The sequence below is a fragment of the Echinops telfairi genome, unplaced genomic scaffold, assembly GCF_000313985.2.
Source record: "Echinops telfairi isolate 266 unplaced genomic scaffold, ASM31398v2 ScPeMD7_8;HRSCAF=38, whole genome shotgun sequence".
NCBI classification, from domain to species: domain Eukaryota; kingdom Metazoa; phylum Chordata; class Mammalia; order Afrosoricida; family Tenrecidae; genus Echinops; species Echinops telfairi.
The window spans coordinates 1,671,435-1,691,799 of record NW_022103905.1 but is presented as its reverse complement, the minus strand read 5'-3'; the positions used below and the strand labels follow the sequence as shown (position 1 = coordinate 1,691,799).

The 20,365-nt window shown below is 40.0% G+C and overlaps 1 protein-coding gene across 6 annotated transcripts in view; it reads left to right on the top strand.

Moving 5' to 3' along the window:
* Nucleotides 1-20,365, top strand: part of TP53BP1 (tumor protein p53 binding protein 1) — a 79,981-nt gene that overhangs the window by 47,461 nt on the left and 12,155 nt on the right. For 5 of the 6 annotated variants that reach the window (XM_045286419.1, XM_045286422.1, XM_045286420.1 and 2 more), the window contains 7 exons: nucleotides 5,294-5,342; nucleotides 6,910-7,002; nucleotides 9,235-9,718; nucleotides 14,834-14,986; nucleotides 17,415-17,686; nucleotides 18,331-18,480; nucleotides 18,766-19,196. In XM_045286419.1, the coding sequence (XP_045142354.1) occupies nucleotides 5,294-5,342; nucleotides 6,910-7,002; nucleotides 9,235-9,718; nucleotides 14,834-14,986; nucleotides 17,415-17,686; nucleotides 18,331-18,480; nucleotides 18,766-19,196 (1,632 nt within the window). The remainder of the gene's footprint in view (nucleotides 1-5,293; nucleotides 5,343-6,909; nucleotides 7,003-9,234; nucleotides 9,719-14,833; nucleotides 14,987-17,414; nucleotides 17,687-18,330; nucleotides 18,481-18,765; nucleotides 19,197-20,365) is intronic. The other variant, XM_045286421.1, reaches the window with a different exon arrangement.

Genomic DNA, 20,365 nt, shown 5'->3' with positions numbered 1-20,365 from the left:
GGGGGAAATGAGCTGATACCAAGGGCTCAAGTAGAAAGAAAATGTTTTGAAAATGATGATGGCAACAAATGTACAGATGTGCTTGACACAATGTGTGTATGTATTGTGATAAGAGTTGTATGACTCCCCCAATAAATGATTTTTTAAAAAAAGTTAAAATCATAGATCTTGGCTAAAAAACAAAGAATACCAGAAAGATGTTTACTTATCTTTTATTGACTGTGCAGACATTCAACTTATCTTTCATAGCAAACTTTGGATAGCCTTAAGAGGAATTAAATCCCAGACTACTACATTGTGCTCATGTGGGACCTTTACATGGATGAAGAGGCAGTTACGGTGTAAAGAGGCAGTTATGGTGTATTGAGCAGTGTGTGTGCCAGAGTCGTATCTTTTCACCACACTTGTTCAATTTGCATGTTGAGCAAATAAACATGCTGGATATAAGAAGAATACAATATTAGGAGTGGAGAAAGGCTTATTAGCAACCTATGATAGGCAGATTTCAACCTTTTTGTTGAAATTGAGGAGGATTTAAAGCGCTTACTGATCAAGGATTGCAGCCTTTGGTATAGATTACAACTCAATCTAAAAACAATCCAATAGGTTACATCAAGATAAAATCAAGAAAAGATGGAAGTTGTCAAGGATTTCATCTTGCTTCAATCCACAATCAATGCTCATGGACTCAGCAGAGGTCAAACAACGTATTGCATTTTGGGGTAAATCGCCTGTACATGATGTCTTTAAAGTATTAAAATGCAAGGATGTTACCTTGAGGGCCAATGCACGCCTGACTCGGGCCATATTTTCACTTGCCTCCTGTGCATGTGAAAGTTGGACATTAAATAAAGAAGAATGAAGAAGAATTGATGCATTTGAATTATTGTTCTGGCAAAGAATATTGAAAGTACCATGGACTGCCACATTCACTAACAGATGTGTCTTGGAAGAAGTACAGCCAGAATGTTCCTTAGAAACACGGCCGGCAGACTTTTGTCTCATGTGAGACTTTGGACATGTTACCAAGAGAGGCCAGTTCCCTGGGAAAAGGACAGCCCAAAGTTGGAAGACCCTTGACAAGATGAATTCACACTGTGGCTGCAACAGTGGGCTCATAGAACAAGTGTAAAGATGGCCCCGGACCAGGCGGTGCTTTATTCTGTTGTACACAGAGTCACTGAGTCAGAACTGACCCTACAGCACTTAACAGTAACGAGAACAATGCAGACTCAGGAAAAGGAAGCTATAACCCCGATTCAGGATGAGGAAAGTAGTAGAAAGAGGATGGCAAGGGTTACAGTGTCATGATCAGAAATGGTTTGGTGATGGTCTAGGTTTGTTGAGGAAACAGGCCAGGAAAAGGAGCTACTGATGGACTGAAAGAAAATGGAAGGAGGAGGAGAAGGGCTTGCTGTTTGAATATAAACAGTAGATTAGAACGCATGTTCTAATAAGTCTAAAAATACTGCTGATGGGGTTCCAGTTCAAACCTGCTCGATTTATTCCAAACAGAATGTTTAAACATGCTTCGTTCATCAGTGGATGGTTGAGGACAGTAATATACTTAGTGTTATTAAGGCACTTTTTTTTTTTTAAGGATACCTTTATGCCATGGGGAAAAATGGTTTTGAGATCAGGACTAATAGAAGTTTATGGGAACACTAAACTCATAAAATAGAAGTTTTAAGGAGGAGGGGTGAGGAAGACGTGAAAGATGAGCCAAGAGAACCTCATCAACCTCATGAATGAAGAACCTGGCTGAAGTCCAGAAGTAGGTGTATGGTGACGGTGGTTACCGTTGATGTAATAGTGCTCTGAAATTGGGATCTCACTTGATTTGGCTTTTTCAGTTTTACACGAGAATCTTGGCCTCAGCAAACTTTTGTTTGGAGGAGTGCCAAAGCCATTGTGTGAAGATCAGCTAGTTGAAAGAGCTGATCTTTCTGTCACTTTTTTAAGCAAGATTGAAGCTAATGAAAAGCTAATGAAATGTGGAACAAATTGTAGCTGTGGGTGAGTCTTGGATTTATTTACCAGATGATCCAAAAAACAAGGGCTAGTCAATATAGTGGCTTCTGTGGGGGGGACTACGGGGCCAGTGAAATGCAAAGTAGGGGTTAGTTCAGAAGGCATGGCCACTGTTTTGGGGATTTCAAGAGGGTCATCTTGATAGATTTTTCTAAAGGTCCAGGACAATCACATGGGCTTATTATGAAGACATTTTAAGAAAATGGAAAACTGCTTTGGTTAGTAAAAGACTTGGAAGGTTGCACTGAAGAATTTCTATCATGACTGTACATGCTCATTCTTCAACGATAGCAAAGGACTGTTAAGAAATAGTTCAACAAAAAAATAGCCCATTTTTTTAAAAAGAAAAAGAAATAGTTCATTGAGAGATAATACCCCATCTACCCTATAGTTCTGGTCCTACTTTTTCAGACTTCTTGTTCCCTAAACTCAGAGAACATTTAAAAGGAACATGATTGAGTCACTTGGACAGTACGCACCACCTTAGCAGCATAAAGACCTGAGATGGAGAATATGTTGAGAAACAGTAACCACATTTTGATACTCTTGTTTAACACAGAGTTCTGTGATTTTATAGCAGTTCTTTTTGACTAACTCCTATGTAGAAGAATGAATCGTACAAATGTTAATATCCAGAATAAATGAGGGGACTTGTAAAAGTTTGTGGACAATTGGATTTTTCCTCATACTTTTAAAAGTCTTATTTATAAGATAAAGAACTTATTTTTACTTTTTTTTCTCCCAAACTATAGATTGTTTCTTAATTTTGTTTATAAAACCCTTTGATACGAAAAAGGTTTTAATTATGATGGGAGTACAGTTTATCTAGTTTGTCTTTATGATTTGGGGGTTATACCTAAAAATCCTTTGTCAAAGTCTTGATCCCGAAATAGACAATATCCTTTTTTCCCTACTAGTTTTATGGTTTTAGTTCTTACAGTTAGGTCCTTCATCCATTTTGTGTTACATTTGCATGTGGTGTGAGTGTGGGCCCAGTTTTGTGCCCACCAGGCCCCTCCCTGCCTTTTGTCCTGTGGATACCCAATTGTCCTAGCTCCATTTATTGAAGAGACTGTTCCCCCTCTGAATGGACTTAGCACCCTTGCCAAAAGCCAGTTGACCATAACATAGATTTATGGGTTTACTTCTGACTCTTAAGTTCTGTTCCATTGTTCTAATTGTCTGTACCAGTGCCAGACGGTTTTGATTACTGTACTTTGATGATGGTGTTTCAAAATCAGGAAATGTAGCTGTCTTATGTTGTTATTTGAGGGTGGATTTTTTCATTCCAGGAAAGAAGACTTGGAATTTTGATGGGTCGTTATGTTGTGTCTATAGATTGCTTTGGGGAGTAGTGACATTTTATCAGTATTAAGTCTTTCGGTCTCTGAACATGGAATGTCCTTTCACTTATTTCCATTTTCTTTCAGTCATGTTTTATAGTTTTTAGTATGCAAAGCTTTCACTTTTCTTGCTATACTTATTCCTTAACTATTTATTTATTTATTCATTTTTTAGGTGCTATTTAATGGAATTGTTTCAGGATCACTTTATTGCTTCAGGTTCTTTTTCCAAAATATTTTTTTTCTTTGTTTCATAAAATAAACTTGGGAGTTTGTTGTCCTTTTCTGTATGTTGGAGTAATTTAAATAGAATTGGCATCAGCTCCTCTGTGAACGTGTAGTAGAATTCTCAGGTGCAGCGGTCTGGCCTTAGATTGTTGTATTGTTGTTGGGAATCTCACTGACCGGGCGGATTTCCATTTTGATGTGGGTCTGTTCAGTCCTTTTTACCAGTCTGTGTTGGCTCAGGCAGGTGATGGATTTCTAGAAATCTGTCCATGTCCTGTAGGTCTCTGAATTTGTTGGAGTCCGAGCCTTGAGCGTATTATGTTGTTCTCTTTTCTTATTTCAGTTGGTTGTGATGTCGCCCATTTCATTTTAATCATGATAGTTTCATCTCCAGTGCTTTGTAATTTCATAAATCCTTTCAAAGAACCACCTTCTTGTCTTTTTGATTCTTCCTTTTGCTTTTTTGCTTTGGATTGTTATTTCTGCTCTGATCTTTGTTTGTTTGTTCTGGTGGCTGAGGCTTGTGCTGCTGCTTTTGTTCTGATTTTGGAGATGTGGGTTACGATGCTGATCTTGAGCCTTCTTTTTTGACGGGCGCATTTGTTGCTTTAAATTGTCCTCTACTGCTTTAGCTGCGTCCCAAAGGTTTTGGTATTTTGTATATTTAGTCTTATTTCTTTCACAGAATTTACAATTTTCATTTATTTCTTCAATACCCAGTAGTTTTTAAGCAGGATCTTGTTCAATTTCCATGTATTTGGTTCTGCCCTCCCCCATATTCCAGATTTTGATTTATAGTTTTATAGGGTTGTGATCTGAGAAGATGGTTTGTACTCTCTTGATGTTCTTACTTACATTAAGGCTTGCTTTGTGGCACAGCATATGGTCTGTTCTGTAGAATGTTCTTTATGTGCTAGAAAAGAAGGTAAATTGTGCTGTTTGGTTGGAGTGTTCTGTATATATCCAGGAGGTCAAAGTCAAGTTGGTCAGTTGTGTTTAGTTCCTCTGTGCCTTTGCTTAGTTTAATAGTGTGCTGTCATTCCTTGGAGTGACGTATTGAGGTCTACTACGATTATTATAGTGTTGCCTCTTTCTCTCTTCAGCTCTACAAGAGTCTGATGAATGTTTTGGGGGTCTTTCATTGGGTGCATGGATGTTTATTACAGTTATGTTTTCATGTTAAATTATCCCTTTTATCATATGTTTCATTGACATTTATTTTATCAGATTAATATCGCACTCCTGCCACTGTAGTTATTTCTTGAAAATATATTTGTTTTAAAAATGACTTAGAAGAACTTAGGTACCTTCTGCTTGTGGGTGCTCGAAAAACTGTCCACTATTTAAAATAAACATTTTATATCCTAAAACATTTCCTTATATATCCTTTTTTAAATTTCCTGTGTGAATAGAGATGAATTATGAGTCAGAAGTTTAATTTTTATTTTCTAGTGTTACTACCTAGTAATATATTTTTCCCTTAATTGATTGGGATTTTATAGGAAGTTTGAAAGAAAACTGGTGACCCAATTGATGTGAGAAATATTTATACTTTTAAGATGTTTTTTATGTTCATTTACTATTGCCTATTTCATTAGATAGTTGGGGGAAAATACTAGTAGAGTATTATGAAGATTTTTGGATGTGATACTAACTGAATTTTGCCTTTCCTTTGCTTTGTTTTTATGCAGAGCCTGCAACTAGTGAAAGAAAAACCACTGTTGCTGAGTCTGTTGCCAGGTAACCAGAGCTGTTGCTATTTAGAGGCCTTTTAATACGGAGCTACTGGTAATGCTGGAAGATGATTTATTAACAGAGCTAAAAAGTACCAGCATAAAAGATTTAGTAATAGGTTGAATCTTTGGGCTTTCTTATTAATGTTTTCAGATCAGTAAAGTGCTTGCTGTATTTAAAAATATGATATTTGAAGGCCTTTCCTTTGTTCATATGAGAGCTCCCTGCTCTGCTCTCCTTGTTTTCTTTCTCTGTTGAGGAATCTGCTTGTTGTGTTGAGGACATGGAGAGTTTCATAAGAGATAGCTGTGGGTCTTGCTCCTCCTGGGACCCCATACTCAGCCACAGTCTCAGATATCTTCTGTGTGCCTGCCAGGTTAACTGCTCTGGGGAGCTGTTGATTTTGCTTTGTCATGAATGTTATGATGGTTTGAGGACGAGCATGACCCTATCCTTGCAGCTCAGGTGGTTAAGCTTTGCCATCTGGCGGCTGCGAGAGCAGAATTGTTTCTGGCCTTAGTCATCCACCAGGAATACACTAGCATCAGTTGCTGAAATATAAATGAGATTTCTGAAAGTTTAGTTAGGTGCTGCAAATAGGTAAAGTAGTCTGAGTGCAAGAAGCCTAGCTGGAATGTTAAGGACCATGGTTCACAAATGTATGCTCCATTCCTGTTTGTTGCCATGAGATGATTCAGAAATTCTTTTTTTTTTATTTTTTTTATTCAGAAATTCTTGATAAATCAAATAAAATATGTGCAGGCTAAATTTGACCCTCAGTCGTAAGGCTCAGATATTTTGATTAGTTGTTTGCTATGCCTCAGGTTGGTTTTATACCTTTGTGCGCTTCAATATTAAAGGGAAAGAGAGGTACATTAGAGCTTTTACTCAGTTGAAGACCCTGTATTGATACGATGTTGCTTAAAGAGGAAAGCGTTCCCATTTTTTCTCTTTGGTTTTAGTAGAATTTGTGTGCTTGGCACAGCTTGTATGAATCTGTACATGTGCCTATTAAGAGGAAACAAATAAAAGGCCCGCATGTAACAGTGTGATTTCTAATGATTCTTAAATCAAACTTTTTATTCTAGTGAATTCCCCTCACTTTTCTCCATTTACAGTTTATCTGTTGAAGAGATTGAGTTCATTGTCCAATATAGTTTCCTACACTCTGGATTTTGTTGAGTACATCTTTGTTTCCTTAATATAGTCCTTTGTTTACATTATTATTCCTGTTAGTCTTCTTTGAGAGCTTTTATTATTAATTTAAGTATGAGGAATTTAATTGGTTTAAGTCTGGTTTAGAGTTTAGGATACCGTGTCTTTGTCCTAATGTATTTCTCCTGTGTGGGGCTGCCTACTTCTGTAAAGAGTTACAGTCTCGCAAACCTAGGGGCAGTTCTATAGGGACCTATTTTATAGGGTTGCTATGAGTCGGCATTGACTTGATGCCACTGAATTTGGGGCGTTGTTTGGTGGTGGGGTGGAGTGGGGGGGATTTACCTAAAAAGATAATCTCATGATGCACTTTTCCTTTCAAAACGAACACAATATATTGTTTCCATTACTCCCTTAGTCCCCAGAAGACCATATCTGTGTTTAGCTGTGTCTGTGAAACCAGGCAAGAGGATGAGGCCCGAAATCAGGATCCCCCCTCTGCACCCATCAGGTAAGCATTATTACCACAGCATCTTTGGGGCTATATTGATTCACAAAATGGTTGACACAGAAATCTAGTACTTATTATGATGATCTTGTGGGCTTGAGCTTATTTATGTCTTTATTTTGAGGGACTATGTTATTTGAGTGGGCGTCAGAAAGTTCCTGGATAATGGAATTTGAAAATACTGGAATTTTTCCATGAACTTTTTGAAGCCCCTTATATTCTAGGTGGATTCATAAATGAGATATCTTGAGAAATTGTATTAAGTATTTTAGAGTGTTCTGATGGTGCAGCGTGTAAGTACCCAGCTGTTGAATATAAAGGTGGAGGGTTTGAGTCTACCAGTTCTCTGTTTTAACAGGGTTGCCATGAGTCTGAATCCACTAGATTATGAGCTTGAGTTTATTTGTTTCACTCTGAGGGACTATGGCATGTTCCAGGTAGATTCATAATATCATTTTGAAGTGTCTAAGTCATTATAAATTTATTAAAGTAATTTATATAACTCTACCTTTCTAAGAGTATTCCTTTTTCTCTTACTTTTGGAAATAATGTTCTCTTTTACCAAGCCTTTTATTTCCCACCTTAGTTTCCCCTAAGGAGCCCTGGTGGTGTAGTAGTTATGCATTGGGCTGTCATTCTCAAGGTCCTTGGTTTGAAACCACCAGCTGCTCCATGGGAAAAAGGCTTTCTGCTCCCACAAACCATTACAGTCTTGGAAATTCACAGGGTGGTTCTCCCCTGTCCTATGGCCCTGACTCGTGACAGGGAGTTTGGTTTGGTTTGGTTTTAGGTTCTCATAGGGTACATTTTTCTTTTAAGAACAATCTAGGGTGTTTGACATTCCAAATTGTGTGGTGACTTATTCTTGGCAGAATGACGGTTTTCTCATAGTGTCTTCATGATCCTTTAAAAAATTCTGAAGTAGAGGGGAAAGTTTTAACTTAAAAGCCATTTTTTTGTACTTAACTTTTAAATAAGGAGTAATTTTTTTTGTAATACACGATTATCATATTTAATATTGAAAATAATCTGGTATTTTAGAGTAGATATCATTTGACTTTTGCACTTAATAATTTTTAAAAGATAGTATAACGTGAGACTGTGTTGTTTGTCAGAAAGTATAAATATATTTTAACTTTTTATTGTGAATAGGTTTATCTCTTAAAGTGGTATTTGTGGTAGAAAATCTGTATAATTTGCTGTTGCCCCTTGAACAACATGAGTTCAAACTTTGAAAGCAGTGGATGTGTTTAGTTTAGTGTTTTTCTGTTTTGGTTGAGGTTTCGAATAGCCGCTTAAAACCTTTAGAACCTGATCATCTCCATTGTGTCCATGTGTGCACTTTGTAGCTTCACATCAGCATCATGTGGTATTTGATGCTGATATAGCAATTAAGCTCACCAAAGTTGCAACAGGGGAAAAGAAAAAGCACATAAAAGTGGATCCATGCAATTCAAATAGTGTTGTTTAAGGGTCAACTGTACATAGAAGAACCATGTCATAGCTTTAAGTGAAAATATTCTGATTATGAAATGTCAGCTCATTGATATTCTTGGGAATCAAACGGCTCATGGTAAGGAGTTAATAATCCCTCTGTTTCATGGAAGAAATTCCACTTAATGTTTGTGAATAACTAAATGAATCATTGATTACTCAAATGATAAGACTAATGAGAAGTGTGCTATGTCTTGAGAACTGTTTTTGAGGAATCTTGTCATTCTGAAATGGTTAATTGTAGATACAGCAAAATGGGTAGCAAAACTATAATCTCATTAACAACTTTATCCTTACAGACTTAATTTTTTTTCCTAAAATGATCGGCCAAGATAGGATAAGCAGGATCGAGAATGCCAGAAGTCAGTTAAGAAATGTTAGAAACCGTCATAAAGCCAAATGAGACATCTTGACCTAATTTTTTTAAGGAGCTCCCTAAACGGCCTTTCAATATTTTTGACTTCAACAATGGCTTTACATCTTTTTATTTACCTTATTTTGTTGTGTCATATTTCAGAGTTTGTAGATAGGGAAAAGTTTTATGACTATTTTGTCATTGTTACATAAGTGATTATTTTTCATAGTGAAATTATAAGGAATCTCACAAAGTGAGATGCTTGACCATTTTATTTTTCTCTGACAAAATAAAGTCCCATCCTACTAGTATTGGCACAAACACACCATTCATACACACACCCTCTTGCTTACTTGACATGATTTCTATATATGATTGATTTTCAGGGAGAACTTGCTTCATTTTCCAAGTACTCAAGAAGAAGCAAAGAAGGAAAAATTGGAGGGTGACCAAAGGACTAGGCAGAATCCACAGCCTTTGCAATCTCTTAGCGTTGCCAAGGAGTCTGCTGCTCCTACCTCCCAGCAGATGGCCTCACAAGGACCATCCGATCCTCAAGTAGAAGCAATGGAGACTGATGTTCCAGAGAGCCAGAAAGAACGACGGGATACCAATCAGGAAAAACTTAGTAAAGCTATTATTGAAAGGCCTAGCCAAAATAACATAGGAATCCAGACCATGGAGCGTTCCCCATGGGCCCCAGAAACTGTTTCAGCAGCAACCCAGACTATAAAGAATGTATGTGAGCAGGGGACCAGTACAGTGGAGCAGAACTCTGGAAAACAAGATGCCACAGTTCAGACTGAGAAGGGGAGTGGTGAGAAACTGGCCATTGTCCCTGGGGATGAGACTGAGTCACTGCATAGCCAGGTGAGAGAACCTATTGGTTGCCTCACCCTTATTTTCAGCGTTCATGGCTTCCCCGAGTATTTAAGCTGTGGCACTTCTACCCAATGATAATGCTTAACAGTTTTGTATAGTAGTTAAAAAGCAAAAACTATCCACGATAAAGAGAGAGCAAATTGTAACTACAGCTAATAGGTAGTTTATTGGGGAAAATGGAATACTGCTAGAGTTTTTCAAGTTTTCTATTGGTAAAGAGAGCCAGGAAGATAGGCTAAGCCCTATATTACTCTGTAGTGTTACCCTTCTGCTGTTTTTCTAACCATTAGAACGAGTTCTCTAAGTCTACTTTCATCGTTGTCTCCAGAAATTTATAAAATAGCAAGTAAGGGAAGGCGGCATAACAGAAAGAAAAGTAATAGGAGTAGAGGAAGATGAGGGCGGGACATCTTCCGGTGGCAGCAGAGAGCCTAAAGATAATAGAGGGAGAGTAATTGGAGGAGTTGGCACTAAGGTTTGAAGAGCATGTTTCTAGAAGTGAGTAACGGGGCTGTGTAGACCCTAAGCAGAATTGAGTAAGTAGTGGTGGTAAAAATGTACCTGTTAACAAATAAGAGGAAGTTTGCAGAATTTCATCAAGGTGGTTTGGGGATCCAAAATTGCCTTTTTCATTTCTGTGTTAGATCATCTTCACTTAGGGTCAGTTTAGGGGAGCTTCAGGTGTGATCGTCCAAGTGGTTTGTTTTCTAAAGTCAAAATAATATTCTTATTTATTGAACATTTACAGTCGATCAGCATTGTGCTCAAGACAACCCATGAGGTTGGTATTATTCCCATTTCACAGGTAAAGAAACCAAACTGAAGAGAGGTTAAGTAACTTGCCCAAGATTTTGAATTTGAACTCTACATATGTGGCTCCAGAATCGGTATTTTTTTCACTATGCTTTTCTGTCTTTCATTGTGATCTGTGTAGTCTTTTTCTGTTTATCTGTGCTGCTCCAGTGACTCCCCAAATGGTTTATATTAGACTTTTATAGTAACCCAGTCTCTGAGACCTAAATGTTTATCATCCTTGTAGATTTGAGATACTGTCGACAATCTGAGGGTTTAGGGTTGCTGACCCCTGCAGAGTTGAAAATTAGAATTTAATTTACATTTGTTCTTTCAACAACATAGGTTTGAACTTACTTATTCCTGGATTTATTTTCCTGTGAGCTCAAGTGTTGTGAGAATTCGCTGAAAGTGTCACACAAATGCTAATCATGTCTGCTGAGAGGAACTGTGCATGCAGATGGTTAGCATCATGTGGTGTTTTAAGTGGCTACTCTCTACACTTAAAGCTAACTATAGTACAGTGTGTGTGTGTGTGTGTGTGTGTGTGTGTGTGTGTGTGAATCTGCATATAGATGGGCCTGTGCTGTTTAAGCCTGTATTGTTCAAAGGTCAACAATACAGTAAGATCTATGAAAGCTGGAACTTGTGTAGGGGAAAAACCTGTTAGGGAAGAAAAAAACAAATATTTTCCACTAAAATGGTGATAGAGTTCCTCCAGTTCCGGCCGTTACAGTTTTCACTATATTATATTTTTTAAATGTAGGGACCATAACCTGTCAGAACCCTAATTTGCTTTTGCTTATTTTCACCCATAATTTAATGTGTTTGCAATCTCCTACATAATACGTGGGTTTCACTATCTTTAGAAAAGGAGTTAAACTTGATCTTAAAGATAGCAATACTATGAAAGCCACTAGATTTAATTTTTCCTTTACTTTCTCATATTCTCTCTGTATAATATAGGGGACTGATGTCAGCTCATATCCCCTTATGTTGTATACATCGAACCACCCTGACTAAGGCGCCAGGCTTTAGAATCAGACTAGATTTTATCCCCGCTCTATCATATTTTAACTCTCTGGCTTTAGAGGTCTTTGCTCCCCTCTATGTGCCTCAGTTTCCTCATCTGTGAAAAAGAGGACAATAATAGTGAACTACCACAGTGGGGTATTATGAAGATGAAATAGATTAGATGTGCTAAACACTTAGTACTGGGCCTTGTTGTTGTGTACGGTCTGGTCAGTTCTGACTCACAGCGACCAGAGCAGAACCCCACCTGGTCCTGTGCCATCCTCACAATTGTTAGGTTTGAGCCCCTTGTTACAGCCAGTGTCAGTCCATCTCGCCACCCTGGCCTACAGGGAGCATTTTGACTGCAATTCCTCCAAGAAAGATCTGTTTGTTCTTTGGCCAGTCATGGAACTGTCAGTATTCTTCCCCAGCACCACAATGCAGATGCATTGATCCTTCTCCAGTGTCCAGCTTTCACATGCATGTGAGGCTATGGACAAGAACCTGGTTTGCGTCAGACACCTTGGTCCTCAGAGTAACATCCTTGCTTTTCAACACTTTAAGAGGTCTGGTGCAACAGATGGACCTAATGAAATGCGTTATTTGATCTCTCGACTGTTGCTTCCTTGAGCATTGATTGTGGATCCAAGCAAGATGAAATCCTTGACAGCTTCCTCCTTTTCTCGACTTTGTCATGATGTTATCTACTGGGCTAGGTGTGAGGGTTTGGGTTTTCTTTACATTGAGTTGTAATCCATACTGAAGGCTTCAATTTTTGATCTTCAGCGAGTGCTTCAAGTCCTCACTTCGAGCAACCAGGTGCTGTCGCCTGCCTATCGAGGGTTGTTAAACCTTCCTCCAGTCCTGATGCCGGGTTCTTCAGATCGTGCCAGCCCTAGGCCTGGCAAACAGCTAATGGCTAATATCTGCTGTCTGCTGATACTACCTATTTGCTGTTATCCTTGTCACCATTTACTGCTAGTACCAGTTAACCCTCCAGTCACTCTTGATAATAGACGTTCATCGTGCCCTCATACAGGGTGAGGTGGCACGTTGAAGAGTTGTTGCTTCTGCCAAGATGGGGAACGTCTAAATAAACACAGTTTTAATTTAGTTTTCACTGGGTCTGGAGCCAGGTTTTCTCTAAAGAGGAAATGTGCTTTTATTTTCGTTGTTTTCTTCCCTTGTTGATGACAAGATCCTCAAGTTACTTGTGTGTACACAACTTCTTTTCAGAAGACTGTTTGAAGAGAGAGTACGTGTACCCTTTAAAAAAATCTGACCCCCCACTTTCCTCTTCTTTATTTATCAAGATATGTTTAAGCCATGTCTATGTTGGAGCGATCGTTTGAATGGTGGTTTACTATTTAGAAGGATGTAAAAACATACCTTGACACCTTTTAGACCCTTTTTCATAGACTAGCTCAACAGATTGTATGTGCTGGCAGGACGTTGGGCTGCAAGGGTTCTGATGATTGGGGTGTGAACCATTTGTTATATATGCAACTAGAGTTATATATATAGAAATATTTTAAGGGCTAACAATCAGTTGGCTAAGCTTTTGATTCTATCCATATTTATTCATCACATTTACACATTTCTGTTTTAGCAGATATTTTATCCCTAATGATGGTGTGCAAGTCTGGTAAATTGTTGAACGTTTTGGTAAATTTCAGAACATTACTACACCTTCTCAAGGATAACCCAGAATCAGCATTGCAGTGGTCGATGTAACTCTTTTTGAAGATTTGGCTATCTTGGTGCTGACTGCTAAAAGTGAAAGCAGCCTTCATATGGGAGAAGTACAGTGGAAGGCACAGATAGGCACTTTGTCCTTCAGATTGCAGAGCCAAAGTAGATGTGGGATGCACACTTGGACAAATGTGACAATGCCTTTGTTACAAGACTTAAAGACAGGACCTTTTATATAATAGAGGTTGTAAGTAGGGTTTTGAAATCTAGTTTGGTAAGAAGTCATCTTTAAATAAAAATGATCCGGTTGTCACTGAAGCATGAACTCGGGTTATCTATAAATAGAAAATTATAGACAGAAGATAATGAATTTTAGTGCTATTTTAGTGAACCTATTTTGAATGGATGTTGATGTTGACATATTTTTGTAAATCAGAGATAATACATTTGAATTATTTCAGAAGTATTGAATAAATCATACCTGTCCTGAATTTTCCATCAGGTATGTGTGTCTAACATTGCCTGGTCCTCATAAGTTTTTTAGAAAATGTTTGTTTAATGTTTTTTTTTTTTTTAATTAAAGAAGCCCAATTTCCTTAAATACCTCTATTTTAACTATTATTTACTCAGAACTAGATACAGAATCCTAATTTGATAACATTTTTGGGTTCTAGACACTAGGTCAACTCTCTAGGTCAACAATCTTTTTTGGACTAGATTAATATTTTGTACATTGCTTTTCACTACTAATGCAGGGAAAACAGATATCACTCAATTGAACAGGCGTTTCACTAGTTTTATGTAAAAGACTAAGGAGTGTCCGCTCTATTCAGAAAAATTTAAAGAGCTCTTGCAATTGTAAACTTGTATATGGTTATTACTTAATATCTGCAGAGGGTGGGTTCACCCTCTGCATTCCTAAAAAAAAAAAAAAGAAAAGAATATCTGCAGGTGCCCTCAAATCTCTTATTTAAAGTGGTATAGTAGTTACATTTAACCTACACATTTCCTCCAGAACTTTAAATCTCTGGATTACTTGTAAAGCTAATGCGATGTAAATGCTATGCAAATAGCACTTCATGCTCTCTCTCAGCCTGTCAGAGGTTCCTATGACCACTTAATTGCTTCCCACACCTCCCCACTCCTGGATATTTTTGATCTTCTGTTGGCTGAATCTGCAGATACAGAAACTGCAGATAAGGAGCGCTTACTGTACTGGTGGACAAGCTAGCTTCAGAATCAGAAATTGCAGTCTGAAAATAATTTTTAAAAAAATGTTACTTTTAAGAATCAAAGGTTTTCCTAATTGTCCCCATTATATCTGGGGATATATCATTCTTACATCGTGCTAGATGTTGTGGTTGTTATTTAGACAGAAACAGATCATTTTAGTCATGCTGATACAAACTCCTCTTAGCATCCGATTGTGCAGCCATCTGGGTCCATCCTTGGATCTTAACTGTAGGTGTCTAGAAAACAGAGGAGCTGGAAATTCTTTCACCACAGATTGATGGGGAGCTCTGAACATCGCTCATCATGAAGCTGGGTTATGATGCTGTCAGTTTGTGTTTAGGCCTGTGCTTGTGTCCTATTTCCACACCCCAGGGAGAGGAAGAGTTTGAAATGCCTCGGCCTCCGCGCGGCCATGTCTTACATCGCCACATGCGAACAATCCGGGAAGTGCGCACTCTGGTCACTCGTGTCATCACAGACGTGTATTACGTGGACGGAACGGAAATAGAAAGAAGAGTAACCGAGGTAACCCTGGGTCGGCGTGGCAACTTCCTTGCAGAGAAAGTCAGTTTATTTTCCTTCAATATTTTAAAAAGCAGGAAACAGAAAGGGAGATGGCTGCAAGATGGCAAAGTGGGCTAGAAACACGACCGTGGGCTCTGCCTGTCCCGACACTGGGTTACTGTGGACCTTTGCGCAGTTACATAGCCAGACCGCCCTGCGTTCCTCTCTGTGCAGAACAGACTGCTATCTATCTCTAAGTCTCACGTACAAGTATAAAGAGTGCGTATGCTGTGAATGGAATGGAGCTATGTGCACGTCTTCCTTGTTTTCTCGTGTGCTTTTATGTGCTTACCCACTGTGTTCTCTTGTGGTCTCTCTGCTTGTGTGGTTACAGGCCTGTTGTTAAGAAATGCACTGTCACTTAAGAGTGATGCATTTTGGACTAATATCTGAATGGTGTTGACATTTATTGAAGGTCACTTCTTGACTTTAGAACTAATTCTGCATAAGATTGGGTAGATGTTGACAGATCTGGAACCTTTCTTGGTGCATATGTTAAGATGTAGGAATCATTTTATTACGGTAATTTTTAAAAGGCACATCTGTTTTCTTCTTCCTTTCCTTTTTTCTCTTGTCAAATTCACATAGACACTTTAATTCTACCTGCCAGCCATATTTTGTGCCCAGGGAGAGTTGAACTCTGATATATGGTTTTACTGGGCGGAAGACTAGGAAACCCTCCCAAGTATAAGGCTGTTTCATGCTTAGAGAAGGAAGAACTTTACCTTTCCCCGTCTTTTGTAACCTTTGTTTCTTTATATCGTTTGCTCATTGTGACCCATTACCTCTCTAGACTGTGACAGGCACTAGGTTATGAAGATAAAAAGACAGTGGTCCCCGTTGTCCAGATCTTAGGGTTGACATACAACAAGTCTGTAGTTGTGGAGACCATGTGCAAAAGAGCAGATGGCACCTGCAAGCCCACGTGGAGGAACTAAAAGACCGCAGGAGGAGTGCTCAGAACAGCGTGGTGGCTAATGTTGAAGAAGGGAGAGGAGGACATCGTTTGGTGAACATCTAGAAGCTCCGTATGACGAGCTTGTGCAGGGTAGGGACTGGTGAGAGAGGATGCTGGAGAGATTGTTAACCCAGCATATTTAGGGCTTTTTGTATATCATGGGGAAAAAGTTTAGATTTTAATTTTCTATTTGTAGGCTTTGACAAACCTGGGGGAAGTGATTTGCATGCTCAAACTTGCATGTTGGGAAAGTTCAGTGGGATAGTAGGTTGGAGGGGGTTGAGATTGGAGGCATAGTTCAGGACAATGGGAATGCAAGTTTGTACAGTAGCACCAGAGGTTGAGAGGAGAGAAGTCTCACAGTAAAACCTGTGAAAGGTAGAAACTTGTTAGAGAAGGACACTGTAAATAAATAGCCGTTGAGAAGTGGTAAGATTGCATTCCATCAAAGGCGGCAAACTTGTGAGACCTAAACAAGGTGGTCCCATCAGGTATCAGTCTCATAGATTTCATTGTGTAAGAAGTATTTTGGAAGTAAAATCAATAGGCTCTGATGAGGTCCTGAACGTGGAACTTAGTGGGAGGGAGGAATCTAACATTCCCCAGGTTTTGGCTTGGGCAGGTGTATGGATGGTGGCCCTGTATACTGAGAACGAGAACATAAATAGGCTACTGGTTTGAGGTGAAAAGCCTTCATTTAATAAATTATTACCGAGGTACTATTTTATTGCAGGCACTGAGCTAGATTTGGGGAATATATTGGTCTTAAAACCTTCTCCCACTGTGCCTTGTTTAATCTCAGAAGTCTTCTTAAAAATGAATTCAGCCATTGAAGTAGGCATGTGAGATAAACCAGTTTGGCATTCATATGGCCTATACTTCCATCATAACCTTTGGTTCTTCATTTTTTCCTAACAAAATACCATTTGGCTCATTAATTCTTATTTCCTTGATTGCTTATTGAAAGATAATTTTAAAAATGGTGTCAAAAAATGCAGAGTGCTGATGACAGCTGCTAATCATGTACCTAGGAGGGCTTCCAGCTGTCAGTCATTTTCCTCCTCTAAACTACTTACCTCCTTTACCTAACTTAGACAGGGATGACCTCAGCAACCAGAGGATGTGAACTTGTCTAATAAAATGGTAATGTAACTTCGTATAGAGATCTCTCCCCTATCCAGTGCCATCTTTATTTTTATTGACATTAATATATTCCTAGTAAAATGCACAGATCTTAAAAGTGTAGATTTTGACCGTTGGTATGTATATTCATGTAACCACTACCCAAAACAAGGTTCAGTATACTTGCATTACTCTAGAAAGCTCCCTCCTGACTCCCACTTTCTTAGACTCTGCAGGATTTCCTAATCCTCCCACAGGCACTATGTTATTGTGGTTTCTTTTAGTTCTCTATCTATTTCTTCCTTTCAGGAGTCCGAAGATCCAGTTGTAGAATGTCAGGAGTGTGAAACTGAAGTTTCCCCTTCACAGACGGGGGGCTCCTCTGGTGATCTGGGGGATATCAGCTCCTTCTCCTCGAAAGCATCCAGCTTACACCGCACATCGAGTGGGACGAATCTCTCAGCCATGCACAGCAGTGGCAGCTCAGGGAGAGGAGCCGGACCACTCAAAGGGAAAACCAGCGGGACAGAGCCCGCAGATTTTGCCTTACCCAGCTCTCGAGGAGGCCCAGGAAAACTGAGGTGCAGACAGGGTCTCCAGAGGGAGAGCCACAGCAGGGGCAGGGTTGCTGGCATGCTAATATCACAGGGAAAGAGGAGTAAATCCACCCCACCTTCCTCCTAGGAAAACCGACTCCTCATCCTCCTCATTTGTTATTGTCCTTTGAGGGGCTTGCTTGGGAGGCAGGGTGGTGTCCTGTGGGAAGCAGACATTGTTGGTAAAGAAGCCTCTGAGATAATGTGGGAAACGGGTGATGAGACGTTGGGAATGCTGTAGGGTAGGGGGAAATGCTCTTAACATCCCCATGTGATGCAGCTTACGAGGGTTTGGGGCGGGAATCCAGAAGGTATGGGACAATACTTGTCATCTTGCCCTCTGCCAGGTGTCCAGAGCCTGGAGGAGAGCAGGCAGAGGGCAGCGAGCATGCTGCTGTCGGGGGCAGCTGTAGGAAGCTTTGCTGAGAAGGATTAGGTTCACGTAGAGGAGCAGTCCTTCCCTGTGACCCCACCCTGCCCGCTGGCTGGCGGAGGTTTTGGTGGTGGGTGTGTGGGTCAGCTTCCTGCTGCCCTGGAGGCCTGACACTTAGTCACCAGGGCTAAGGGGAGACTGTGAAGAAGAGATTCAGTAGCAGGTGCAATCAGACTAACCTGTCTTCATTCTCTAGTCCTAGAAAAGGGGTCAGTCAGACAGGGGCGCCAGTGTGTGAGGAGGATGGTGATGCAGGCCTTGGCATCAGACAGGGAGGGAAGGCTCCAGTCACGCCTCGTGGGCGCGGGCGAAGGGGCCGCCCGCCTTCTCGGACCACTGGAACCAGGTACCCGGGTAGTGTGAGATACATTTAGTCTATGACTTGTGTAGGAAAAAAAGGGAGTAGAGTGAAGAGGGGAGTAGCGAGAATGTGGGGTGTCGAGAGGGAGAAGACTGGGGAGTGGGCAGGGATTAGAGTGAATTCCATTGAAAGACCAGGCTCGTGCCTGTGGTGGGGTTATCAAAGAATGGGCTGAAGAGATCCACGGACAAAGAAGTGGGAAAATTGGTTGTATGTACAAGTTTTCTCTTTGTATTCTCACAACCTTATGCTATTTTTATATCTCTTCAGAGATACCACTGCTCCTGGCCTCTTGGGCATAGAGGATATCTCACCCAGCATGTCGCCAGATGAGAAAGCCTTCACTCGCATCGTGCCCCGAGCACCAGACTCCAGCAGGCGTGCAGACCTGGGTGCTGGTGCTTTGCGCCGCAGTGATTCCCCAGAGATTCCTTTTCAGGCTGCTGCTGGCGCCTCTGATGGCTTGGACACCTCCTCTCCAGGGAACAGCTTTGTAGGCCTCCGGGTGGTAGCCAAGTGGTCATCCAATGGTTACTTTTACTCCGGGAAAATCACCCGAGATGTCGGAGCTGGGAAGTATAAATTGCTCTTTGATGATGGGTACGAGTGCGATGTGTTGGGCAAAGACATTCTATTGTGTGACCCCATCCCGCTGGACACTGAGGTGACGGCCCTCTCCGAGGATGAGTATTTCAGTGCAGGTAATCGAAGAAGCACAACCTAGAGATTTATCTGTCTTGGAACATTATTTGGTTCTCAGCAAAAAGCGACTTTTCTGGCGTCTTTAAAGTCAGGAATTTCATTCTTACAATATTGGTTACCTCTCACAACTGTTTAATCTTGATTGTGTTTTACTGTATTTGTTATGTGGAATCACTTTAGATTTATAGAAAAGTTATAAAAATGATATGCAGAGCCCCCATATATCCCTCACCTAACTCCTGTTGCTTACATCTTACATTAGCTTGGTGCCTTTATCAGAAGTAAAAAGTCATTGTTGGTTCGTTACTATTAACTAAACTTCAGACTTCATATGGATTTTACCAGTGTCTCCTTAATGTTTTCTGCGTCTCGTTGCCGTAGGTTGTCGTGTCTCCGTAGTTCCCTCTGGTCTGTGACAGTTTCTCTTCTCTGTTCTCATGATCTTGATTGTTGCGAGGACGCCTGGTCAGGTCTTGGTGAACTATTCCCGTTCTGTTTGTTTGCTGTCTTCCCATGATCAGAGCCTGGCGCTGGATCTTCTGAATTCTCTTGAGGCCTTCCCATGCCTTTCACGGGTGGATGATAGCCATGCGGCAGCACTGCTGATGCCAGTTTACATTATTGTTTAAGATCATGTTTGCCAGCTTTCTTCACGTTAAAGGCACGTTTTCTCGGTTCTAGTTTTTTACTACTGGCATTTAAACTTAAAACCGACTTTGATGAGAACCGTTAGTGAGTATGACAGATTTTAGACATGCCTGCCGAGGAAGAAGTTGTAAGTGCTGTGTTTGTATGCCTGCGTGCCCACTACTCATGTTGTGGTTTGAAAACAGAGCCCTCTTTTTTTTTTTCTTTTTAAATAGCCAGTGCTCCCTCTCACTGACGTTGAATTATGAGTGTATGATTACCATTTCATGTACTGATTCTTTGAATAGACTGTCTTCTTTCTGTAAACCAGTTTGGTGATACATGATTGAGTTATTATTGTAAAAACATACTTTCTGGATTTAAAAAAAAATCATTTTATTAGGGGCTCATACAACTGTTATCATAATCCATACATACATCAATTGTGTAAAGCGCATTTGTACATTCATTTCCCTCATCATTCTCAAAACATTTCCTCTCCACTTAAGTCCCCCGGCATTAGGTCCTCATTTTTCCCCTC